The sequence below is a fragment of the Apteryx mantelli genome, chromosome 3 (assembly GCF_036417845.1).
Source record: "Apteryx mantelli isolate bAptMan1 chromosome 3, bAptMan1.hap1, whole genome shotgun sequence".
NCBI lineage: Eukaryota > Metazoa > Chordata > Aves > Apterygiformes > Apterygidae > Apteryx > Apteryx mantelli.
In genome coordinates this window covers 121,092,628-121,104,519 of record NC_089980.1, presented here as the reverse complement: position 1 = coordinate 121,104,519, position 11,892 = coordinate 121,092,628, and the positions used below count along the sequence as shown (strand labels likewise).

Below are 11,892 nucleotides of genomic sequence, written 5' to 3'. Positions count from 1 at the left end.
ACATTGTTTTCACTGTAAATATTTGTTAGAGTAAAGGTCATTGCCAATGTGAAATAAGAAGTTGCTCACCATTGGATAAATGCATTTCTTATGTTTTGAGGAGCAATATCATGACCACAGCATTGTTTTTACAGAAAATTACATCCCCCAACATTTTTGCAAATATTGTGTGAGTATATGCAGGAGAGGGAGAAGAACAACATTTCTACAATTACGAGTTTAGGAATTAAAATTGCCAATTTTTAATCTTGATTTCCCTTTTGATGTATTCTTTATTAGAGATAATGATAACTAGATTCTGACCCTCATTAATCCTGAAAAAGTCAGGGCTGCTTTCAAAATTGGCCCTCTTGTGATCTTGTAAGGAATTGCAATATACCTTTCCATATGAACTATACAGAAAATGTTTCCTGATAAGAGTTTCCACTTATCAGTCATTACAGTTGTTTACAGTGAGTTAGAGATTGGGATTTTTTTTGTTTTGTTTTGTTTCTTGCATGCACACTTATCTATTATCTTAAAACTATTTCCCGAGTGGCATTATTGTTGTGGGGGGGGGGGAGGTTATTGGTATTATTAACTCTGGATTTATTGCAAACAGATTTATTGAAGATGGCTATAGATGATTATTAAAGCCTTCAGTTGTCTCAGTACCTGTCTTTAATTTTTCCTGTCAGTGGAGCCATACTGACACAAACTGTGATAAGTTATCTTAACAGTTTGCCCTTACAGTCCTTCATACAATAAACTAGTAACTAGATTTCAGGGGTCTATTTATATGAAAATTGTATTGGTACTTGGTAATGTTCAACCAAACAATATATAATAACATAATCTACATTCTAAAAACATTAAAATATTCACCTACAGAGTTACTGAACATCAATCTGTATAATATACCATGTGTAGTTAAAAACATTTTATATACATATATACATATATATATATATACACAGACATATACACATTTTCTTCACAAAATGCACTTGCTGTAACTCATTTAATTGAGTTACCAGTCCAGTTTCATGTCCGTTTTACTCCACACATACTTTCCTCCTCTTTTTAGGAACATCTTCTCATCAAATCCACTGAATTGTATAGCTGCTTCTACTCCAACATCCAGGATAGATTTGGAAGGCTCTTTTCGCCCATTTGTACAGTTTAGAAAACGCATCTAGAAAATTCATAGGTAAGACCTTCGAAATTCAATTTGTAAAGCTTAGTTTTTGTACAGAATTAAATAATTTGCACTGCAATCCCACAAATGTGTGTTTAAGTTACCTGCCTATGAACAGTTTCACTGTTCACTGCCCTGAGAAAGACTCAAAGGCTCATACTCATACAACCTTGCAAGAACAAAGTCATACCAAAAATGCTGAAGGTTAAAAATTTAGAACTTGTCCTCAAAGTTAAGTTTCAAAGAACCTACTTAGTTTGCATGTAACTGAAGAGCAAACATTTAGATAATAATAATAAAAAAAAAACAGCAATGGCTTGTCTAAAAAGATGTGTAAGATACACTTCTACACTCACAATGCAATGATCACACATACAACCTGATGCATTTGGGGACCCCTCCTTAGGCCATACTTATATTCCAGTTCTGAATATGCTTAAAGGAAAGAAATTATATCTATTCCTTATACCACATGGTCAAAATTCTTTTATAGAACACATAGTAAACTGAAGTGGTTATCACTGTTGTATACATAGGTATATATTAACAGACGAATATAACGGATCAAATAAAGACTTACGTATTCATCCAAAATGAGGTATGAGTCTCTCATCTGTAACAGATCAAAAGAAAAGCTTAAGTTAATAGACAAACTAAAACTCCATTCAAGTGAAAAATCAAGGCCAAGACAAATAATTATTCTTTCAAAGTGTAATCCAAATCTTTGAACCAGTTGATGTCTTCCCTCTGATTTCAGTGAGCTTGGATCAAACCTTTTTTTTTTTTTTTTAACATACTGGAATGATTAGGTCATTTTCCAAACAAATGATGTGGCCATTCATGCTGGGGTGTTTCATTGCGACCCTAGTAAACAAATATGTTAGTGGCAATCTCCCAGCTCAAAAAGCTCTCAGGTTTTCCTGCACCAGGAAATAGGCCAACGGTTGAAATAAGATATGTTCGCCCAGCTAACTAGGCACCTCCTACCTGACCCCTATAATTTTCTGGGTATCTGGAGTTTGCTGCTGTGTAGGCCTGGAAGTCTGTTTGATCTATTTGGGGTCCATCTTCCACACAATCTTGACAGAAATTAGAAACAACATCTCTTCCACTATGGGAAGGAAGAACCAAACATACTATTTTGTTTTTTTTGGTAGGACTTCTTGAATACAAAAATGCAGGAATAGTTCTGGCTTCTCCTCTAAATCCCTTCTCTGATGAGTCCTGCCACCCACCAAATGCCTTCCACTGGACTACACAGTCCCACTTCCGTGTGCTCTTCCTTCCTTTGGCACAGCTAATCTGGAACACTTTGCTGCAGAGTGGTACAACTTCAGCAGGAAGATTGGAGTCATCATAGTCTAAAGCCTGGCAGTTTAGACACTTTCCTAGTAGTTGAGATATTTGCCTAGGCTAAGGTAAGCAGAAATCTCTTTCCTCTGAGGTGAGTGTGTTACCCACTCAGATGTTACCTAATAAGACAAGCCAGTCTGCTCACTTGAGCTCACTTTACTTAAAACAAGTAAACTGTAAATGGAGGGCCTTAATCTCTGGAGAGGAAAAGGAAGGAAAGAGGACAGATTTAAGACTAGACTTAACTGGCTAAACTTAGTATCTCCTCACTCAGTTCATAAGCTTTCTAAACAGTGAGCCTTCTAACTCCACTCATGCCACATAGAGAGTTTGTAGGCATCTAACAGAAAGTTCCAGGTTCTACCATCAGGTACTAAAATCCTTTATTGGAGATAACCTAAGCTAGATGGCAGCTCAGCATATGAACCAGCTAGGTTTTGCAGTCACTCAAGAAGTCTCCTCATGAACACAGAGCTTGAAAATGCACTCCAAAGGCAGTCAGATCAACAATGCTAAAAATGCCCCTCACTTTACTGTGAGGGGAGTTACTAGCAAGATGCGTCAGGCACAAATACTAGTTCCTGCTCCTCTGAAAGAAAATACATTTGATGCCCAAAATAACGCTGACTGGGATGATATCCTTACTTGGCATAGGTAAGTGACACTGCCATAGTGTGATGGCACGGTGAATCTCTATTAGGAGACTGTGCTTAGAGTATAAACCGTGTTTGTGTTAACAGTCAGCCTTATCAGACTCTTGTGACCTGGTAGGGCAGAGCTCTTCAATTCCTGCGGGGTTAACTGTTTAGAGCTCAAATGTAGAAAATCCATTTTCTACAGTTTCTGTGCTGATACTTTGAACACCCAGGTAACCAAGCATCTCACCACACCACACTCTGACAGAATTCCCACTGGTTTCCACAGAATTGGGATCAATGCCTTTGTGCTCAACAGGAAGCCTTACAGAAAAGTACAAACACTGCCACCAAAACAAAGCCAGCTGCCGAGAGTGGTACTGTAGTACTTTTAGCCAATATTAATAGGAAAAGTGTTAATAATCATGAAAGTATCTAGTTCTTAAGCCAATTTGCTAGAATAAAGCTATGAAAAGCCAGTTTCAATTTTACCTTCTGATTAGACTCTGGTACCAAGCAGGAGACATCTTTGTGGCGATCCAGGAATCGTTCAAAGTCATCATCACTGATAAGAAACTTTTCTGCATCTCTCAGACCATCCTCACCACAGTTCTCCCCTTCGATGAGAAGGCACTGGAATACCTGAAGACAAAAAGCACCTGAGGAAGAGTTTACGTTTTTACTTGCCTTGAGGATGAGACTGCCATGATTATTAAAGCCTTCAGTGACAGTACCTGTCTTTAATTTTTCCTGTCAGTGGAGCCATACTGACACAAACTGTGATAAGTGAATAGTACACAAAGGGCACAGTGTAGAGTTACTTTTCATAAATTAACTGGAATAGTTTCTCTACTTAACAGCTTCCTTCTAAGGACAAAGTCCTCAAACACAGTCAGAACAGAATTGGGGGAAAAGGTGCCCTTGCCACCAACGTGGTCTGCAATCCCAGAAAGTAGGGCAGGAAAGTTGATAAATTAAAATGCATGTCATTTCTTCCTTATGCTCCTTTAGTGGGACCAAGATCTCACCTATAGGGATTTTTTTTCCTAGTTGGAAAATATTGCTTGTATATCAATTCAAAGCTGTTTCTATTAAATTATAATAGTGTACAATTAGCATACAGGAATTATATGGGTTCTATCACCCCAGTGGGTCCTAACAGCTGAAAAATTATTCCACAGGTCCTCCCATGTTTATAAGGCACATGATCTTTACCTGCTCTCAAGCCAATAACATAACATAATTAATACATTTCTAATAGAGTATTAGTGGTTAGTATATTTTATAGTTATGATATTTTCTATAATAGAATATTAATGTACAGTGTACACTAATATAATGCTAATATTAACTCTAATGTATCATTGTACACTAACTTTTCTTCATTCTTTCTAAACTATGGCATATTTTCATTAAAGACCTTCTATCTTATCTTTACTGTCATAAGCAACTAGACCTATATAGCCTGAAATAGTAATTCCCTGGAAATATCACAACAGAAAAGATTCTTGGCATACTGGGATCCATTTAAGTATAAAAAGAGACAGAACTTGCCTCAGCACCATGTAACATTAATAACAATTCTGCTTATACCACCCCCAGTTGGAGCTGGAGGGCTAACTTAGGTAGTTAGATGTTCAGACAATTCCAGAATTTCACTTCCCCATTAGTTTTCTCTGAGCAGAAGATAACCTATGATATATACTACTTTACCTTCCAGCGCACAGGGTTGAGTGCCTTGATCTGTTCATTCATATCTTCCTCAACATTAAATCTGTTGATGACTGAATTTATTTTGAAAGCAACAGCATAATCTCGGCACCACTGTCTCAGTTTATGCAGATTTTCCACATGGTTCTTCTTTCCTTGACCACGGCCAATTAAAACATTGACTTCCTCATCAAAACTATCACAAGAAATCGCCAATATGTCTAAATATTCACCTGAAAACAAGTTTTAAAAATTAATTAACATTCATAGCTTCAGTTAAAGGTTGTCAAGCGTCTGCCCACTTTCAGTTCCTCATGATCTGTCACAAACGAACCACAAACGCCACAGCAGCAGCATCTTCACCACACCCTCCCCCAGCATGATGGACATACTCTGATTTTATCAGACTATTATACCAACGAGGCAATATTACAAACTGCACATGTTCACAACATATAATTAACAATATTTCACTGATATTTACTTTCGTTTTGCATTTATTGTAAGCGACCCACTAACAAACCATCTCCCACTTGCACTAAAAAAAAAAAATCTTGCTGTAAGGCTGCACTGCGAAAGCTCCCAAACCAAGTCAGTGCTTCTGTGCATGTCGGTTTTTCCTTACCGTACTTCTTGAACCACCACTCTCTAATCATGCTGCCATTGCTCACGATGCTGACACTTGGTAGCTTCAAATCCCTCTTGCAAAACTGGACCAGTTTGCCCACGAACTCGCCTCTGTCCTGAAGAAATGGTTCTCCTCCCGAGAAGTTTATTTTCTGCATTCCTAGGAGAGGACCAGAGACAGGAGGATGCCGTGAACCTCTCCCTGCCTGTGAGCCTTCCCCTTTCGGGCGGCGCCCGTGCCCGGCGGCGGCAGCGCTAAAACCTCTGTGTAACGCCGCTAGGTCCGGCCGGACTCACCCGCCGCCTTGAGCATCGCCAGCCCCCGCTTGGCCTCCTCCAGGGGCAGCACGAAGGAGGTCTTGGCCGTGTGGAAGCAGAAGCCGCACTTGTAGTTGCACTGGCGGGTGAAGTGGTAGTTGACGCTGGTGGGCGTCGGGGCCGCCCCGTCCCGCTCCTGCTCCTGCTCCCGCTGCCGCCGGTGCCCCGCTGCGGCGCTGGGGCCGGGGGCCGAGACCCGCCGCCAGCCGGGCAGGGGCAGCGACAGCAGCAGGGACAGGGACAAGGGCGCCAGGCTCCAGCACAGCGCGTCCAGCCGCCCGCGCAGCGCCGACACCGCCCGCGCCAGCGCCAGCGCCAGCCGGCTCAGCGCGCCCAGCTGCATCGTTTGCCTCGGCTTGGCCGGGCGCGGCTCGGCTCGGCTCGGCTCGGCTCGGTTCGGTTCGGTTCGGCTCGGCTCGGTTCGGTTCGGTTCGGCTCGGCTCGGCTCGGCTCGGCTCGGCTCGGCTCGGCTCGCCCCTTGCAGCAAGGCGCGCAGCCCCCCGTACTTAAGAGCGCGGCGACGGTGGCCCGCCCCGCGGTGCCGCGGCGCGGGGAAACTCTCGGTTTCGCTTTCCTTTCCCGCAGAAAGGAAACTTGGCTCCGGGCCCCGCGGCCCCCCCAGCGCGGCTGCGACCTGCTCCGTCCCCCTTGCGCCCTGCTCCTCGGCCGCGGCCCGCCGCGCAGCGTGGAGCAGCGCCCGCGGTCCTGAAACCGTGCACCCCCGGCGCTGGTGGATGTCACCTGCAGGGCTGCGGGCACCTGCTGTGGGGCAAACCGAGGCTGTTCACACCAGAGGCCCCCTTTGCATCTGTGTGATCTCGGTGGCTCCAGTTCTCCCAGTTAAAGAGGGTATGACTGGTGAAAGGGACCCTTCTCAGGGACAGCCGTGAGCTCTTTGAGTTTAAACAGGTCTGCACAGCACTCCAGGTCAGGGAGGCAGATTGCTGCAGGTTAATGGGGAAAAAAAGTGCTTGACGTATATTTAATTCTTGGTCTCAAATGCTGCCTAAAGCACTTCAAGCAAAGCTACGGCACAATGTTGAATATAGTGTGAGCAAAGGTGGCAGCTGCCTGAGGTGCCAAATTGCCGGGGGCAGGTGAACACCTATCTTGGCAGTGCCAAGAGAGACCAAGCACCAATTCCTGTAGTCCTTGAGTCCTTCATGATACAACAGCTATCATGAGAGAGGACTCACGAGGCTTATGTTACAGCAACAGTTGCTGTCTTCAGTCCCAGGATGCCCTCCACAGCCTGCCAGCCTCGCATGCTGCCTTTCTCCTTTGGGTGGTTTGTCCTCATTCTTGCTTGGCCAATGTCAGCATTGCTATACTGCTGAGATCCTGAGCCAACTCTTTCTGAATACATCACAAACACTCAAATCTGAACATCTACAAGCTGTGGGATGGCTAGCAGGTTTATATTTGAGCTTCACTCACTTCCATTTACCTGCCAGAACTGCTAATGCAGCAGCACAGACTTGGCCTCAGGTTGGATTCTTCTTCCCCCTTAGAAAAAAGCAGTAGGAGAATTAGCTTAATCCTATTTGCCACTTTTAATGTGAAACAATACTTGCTTCTGCATAAAAAGGTAGGTTGAATAGTACTGTTATTTGCTATCTTTAATTTCCCATCACATTTCTTTCACTTTCCTAGATCTGGTCTACTGGCCCACTAATGGCTGGATTAGTGAAAAACTAATCCAGGTTTTCCCACTCAGGTAATATTTGGTTTCTCTATCAGCTCTCCTGTTGGAACTGATTCATGCCAGTAAGGCAGGAAGGGAGACTTTTTCCTGTATCTAGCCCTGCTACTACTGCTTCACAAACGTACTGTTGCAGCATGATGGGAAACATTTCAGTTCCCAAGGCTTCCAAAATTGTCCATAGCTTGTCAGTAGAGACTATTTGGACATGCAACCATGGATCTGTGGGTCCTTCCGGTTTCTTTGAGGTTACATAAGATACAAGCATAGGATGAAAGCAGGATTTTGTAATAAGAGAAAGGGTTTGTTGATCACAAGCTTGAGAACAGAATTGCATAAGGAGAAAAGCAATGCAATGCAAGTTTAGACTGACCTGACATTGAATTTGCTCCTTGGTTATTTCAGCGTTTCAGTTAGTCTGGAGAAGTCTAGTACCCTCTGTTGCCCCCTAGTGCTCACACATCCTTTCTGCTTCATGTTAGGAACTCTCTCTAGCTTCATACCTTCTCTGGCCCCAGTTCAAATTTCTTTCTCACCTCATTCTTAACTTTTGTTCATGTCAAGTTGAGCAAATGCAGATGCAGTCAGTATAACCTTTTCCCTTCCTTTGAGTTTAAAATCTTTTACTGAGAAAACTCCTGGTAGATACAACATCTTAAAGACAGTTACAACACTTTTCAAGTCATGCATCACAAGAAATACTCAGTGCGTTTGCGTGCATCTGTGTTTGTATGTGTGCATGCATATACATATGCCATCAAAGCCACAGCCTCTGACATGCAATTAGTTTTGCATTGTAGTGAGAACACCTGTGGGAGATCTGGCGAGGAGTCAGTGACTGGCAGAGTAAGTGGTAGCCGGCCCAGCATGTGAAACTACACACTGACCAAATTCCCATCAGGGCCAGGCATGCATACTCCATTTTGTCAACAACGTCTAGCTGCTTCCCGGGCAGTAGCTACCCAAGGTTAGCACAGCTGAGATAAGGAAACAGTTCGAGGAGATTTAAGGGGCCCTTATGAACAATGGGGGAAGTCTTGTCTGTGCGTCCAGCCTGTGCATCTGACCCGTACCTCCAGCAGCCTCCCATCGGCAACCCCTCCTCGCAGTTCCCAGGGCTCCCTGTGCAGTCTGTAGTGTAAATCCTTTATTAAATCTATCCTGTTTAACCCCCTGAGTATCCCTCTCCGCTGGTATCCGACCCGCTCTTGCCCGCCTTGCGGTCACATGCATAGAGATCTTGTTCTTGCAGGTGACAAACTTATCACTTAGCTCACCTTGTCAAGTAACTTTCCTGACCTTCTGCAAGTTTGGGCTTTACAGAAGATCCACTGAATAGCCATGAAGTTGGCAAAGTGACTTAAATCTATTGTAGCCTTGCCCCTGAGCTCTTTGCCTAGCGCTGAGGCAAAGTGCTGGATAGGAAAATAAGGTCCAAAATGTGTAATTTCCAAAAGTATCAAAAAATCCTAAATGATTACCAATTTCTCTCAGCACAAGACTTGCATCTGATATACAAAGATGCCAAGAGTAAGGCAGAAGACTGCTGTTCGAAGAACCAGTAGACCAGAACACTGCTATTCTTCAGATGCTTTTATATGAAAGGATCTCAGGGAACAGAAAGTGCAGAGAACCTGATACTCAAGCTTACTTGAGACTTCTTGTTCTCCATAATTTTCTCTATGCTACCTTACAAAATGGCAATTATAAAAGCTTTCTTCATCTTTTTGCCTCAACTTATCTCCTGAGTATGTTTTCAGACAACACTCTCTGTGTTACCTGTAAAGGCCATGTGTAATTGTCACCACAAAGTAACTACAGACCAGGACATGTTCCCCCTACAGATGTACAAGTCCTAGCAGCACCAAGAAAGGCATTTGCATTTTACTTTCCAAACTGTTCTTCTAGCTCATGTACTCTCTGGTGAGACCTATGAGAAAACACAGATGTGCATTTTTGTACAACGGCTTTGAATCTACAATAATTTTTTTCAAGAAAGAACTGTAATCAGATTTTCTGGCCCGTAACCTTCTAGAGGAGGCTCAAAAATAGCATGATATTCTTTGAAAGTGGTAGCAGATCTGATTCCTTCCCTTTGATTCCTATGGAAGTTATCCTGCAGTGGGAGGACAGGGTCACAGTACTCAGAATGTTTCAGTTTTGTAAATATGTACTAAAAGAATCTTTTAAAAGTAAATATAGTTATTCAAATAATGGTGTACTTGATGATAGAAAGGTACACAACTAGCATGGAAGCATCCAACTGGAAAAATAGTATCCACAGATAATGCTGCTTTGCTCTCTAATTGCTAGAGAGGCAAAAATTTAAAACAAGAATATATTATTTATCTAAATAAATTATTTGTATTTATTTAAATAAAGAGATTACTTTCTTCAGTGTGGCTAGTTTCAGTTCCAATCAGACAGTATCCTGACAGGAAAAAAATTACTGACATGAACCAATAACATAAGTAATGTTTTTTACTTCCTGATATAAGGAGGAGCCATTCTCATGCCAGTCCTGTGGACCATCAGCAGAGTACAATTTGAGAACCATTCCCTGAAATGATCCAAGGACAACCAGGCATGTCATGCCATGGCAGCCATGGTTGTTAGCACTTGATAAATGTTTTCCTTATTGTTCCACTCCCAGCTGGAAATTCTCCCTCTCCCACTGCATCTGCAGCACTATAAACAGAATTGTGTCCAGGGACCTTGCACTGCAATGACTCACTCCTCTTTGTGATACGAGAGCCCAAGGAGTTCCCACCGAAACTGCTAACCAGAAAGTTAAATCAGACATGAAGTGAAGCTATGGAACACATTGCCACAGGACGTTGCAATTTAAATATGAACTCACAGATTAGGCACGTATGAAAGAAGTCCACCACGGGCCCCTAATACACGATGATGTATACATGAGCTCCAGCTCAGGAAGTATTTAAAGAGATGCCTCCTAGAATCTGGGACAATGTGCCAGGAGACAATCTCTCCGCTGTGTTCTTCCTGTACTGTTCCCCAAATATCTGGCAGCAGTCATCAGCACAGATGGGATAGGTAGGTCTTTCACCTGACATTGTAACTTTTATGGTCTTATGATCTTATCCCCATATCATTATCTTTACTATCTTTAAAGTTTATTCTGCATGAAAACAGCCATTTCCCATTCTTGTGTATTTTATGTAATCGTACAGGCCTTCAACTTAAGTAATTTCTCTAATTTCCCGCTGTGTGTCTCAGACAGCTGTTTATCTACACTACAAGACTACACTTAGATATATTTGTAAAGCTATAGGCTGACTTATTTTCACATTATTTTTTTTCTTTTCCACTTTGTGTGGATCACAGCGTGGCTGAATGGTCATACTGCCTCTTGTTGTGACTGTATTTCTTCCCTGTGGCTACATATAAGCAAAACAGGTCCTCAAAGATATGAAGAGGTTACAGCAGAATAGTGGTTTTTACATAACTAGCACATCTGCTCTTCAAAACATCCTTTCACATTCTACAGAATGTAAAATGATAATGGTCCTTGTGAAGAAACTGAGAAGTGCTTAGCATATATTTATTTTAAAACAGATTCATACTCTCTATACTGACTTTAAATATAGACAAAGATCCATCTTGGAGACAGAAAGCAACTGTGGTTTCCCATATTTTTACCTGAACTGTTTGTATATAATGTGATGGGAAGGGCCTAAAATCTTGCAAGACACTTTTAGGAAATTAGCCAGTACGGTAGATATCACAGGCATCTTATAAATGACGTCACAAGCATATGAGGAGGAATGAAGCATCAGCAACTTAGCTTAAGTATGCTTGCATGGAGGGTCAGATCAAAACATTGACACGGGGTTTGTTGAGGGCGTGGAAAAGGCAAAATGAAAGTAAAATCTTTCCATTTATTCAGCAGGAAGGGGAAAGGCAACTGTGGCATCAGGAAGCTGGAAAAACAGTGGAGCAATGACCTAGATAGCTCAGTGAAGGACAGAACCAATTTTCTCAAGTGAAACTTGGCTACAGAACTATTGGACCTCACAAAACTGAATAAACAAGTAAGTGGCAGATGAGATTCAGTGTAAGCTAATGCATGTAAGAAAAAAATCCAAACCACATTTACATAATGCTGAGCTCAGTAGTGGCTCTACTGAGCCACTGAAATCATTGGCTTAATAGAAGCAGCAATCAAAAAAAGTCATCAAAAAGTTGGGTACCATCTGGAGAGGCACTGAGAACAAGGCAGAAGGTATTATTTTGCTGCTCTGTAATACCTTGGTATACATAGTCGTATGTTGAGGAGTGTGTACAGTTCTGGTCTCCACATCTCAGCAGGACCTCGTGGTGTTAAAGTTATCCCTGTAACTAAACTA

The 11,892-nt window shown here is 42.3% G+C and overlaps 1 protein-coding gene across 1 annotated transcript; it reads right to left on the bottom strand.

The window, feature by feature from the left end:
* Nucleotides 1-999: 999 nt before the first annotated feature.
* Nucleotides 1,000-6,163, bottom strand: RSAD2 (radical S-adenosyl methionine domain containing 2). The gene is made up of 6 exons (XM_013955027.2): nucleotides 5,800-6,163; nucleotides 5,501-5,662; nucleotides 4,879-5,108; nucleotides 3,658-3,807; nucleotides 1,758-1,790; nucleotides 1,000-1,174 (listed from the first exon to the last, which is right to left on the bottom strand). The coding sequence occupies exons 1-6, from the start codon at nucleotides 6,161-6,163 to the stop codon at nucleotides 1,010-1,012; spliced, it is 1,104 nt and encodes a 367-aa protein (XP_013810481.2). The 3' UTR covers nucleotides 1,000-1,009.
* Between the last annotated feature and the right edge of the window lie 5,729 nt (nucleotides 6,164-11,892).

Bases quoted from the DNA above. Each gene is read 5' to 3' on its own strand.
- RSAD2 (XM_013955027.2), bottom strand. From the start codon at position 6,163: ATGCAGCTGGGCGCGCTGAGCCGGCTGGCGCTGGCGCTGGCGCGGGCG. The intron at 5,663-5,799 runs GTGAGTCCGGCC...GTCCTCTCCTAG, and splicing joins GGCGATGCTCAAGGCGGCGG to GAATGCAGAAAATAAACTTC. The intron at 1,791-3,657 runs GTAAAATTGAAA...GATCTGTTACAG, and splicing joins TACCAGAGTCTAATCAGAAG to ATGAGAGACTCATACCTCAT.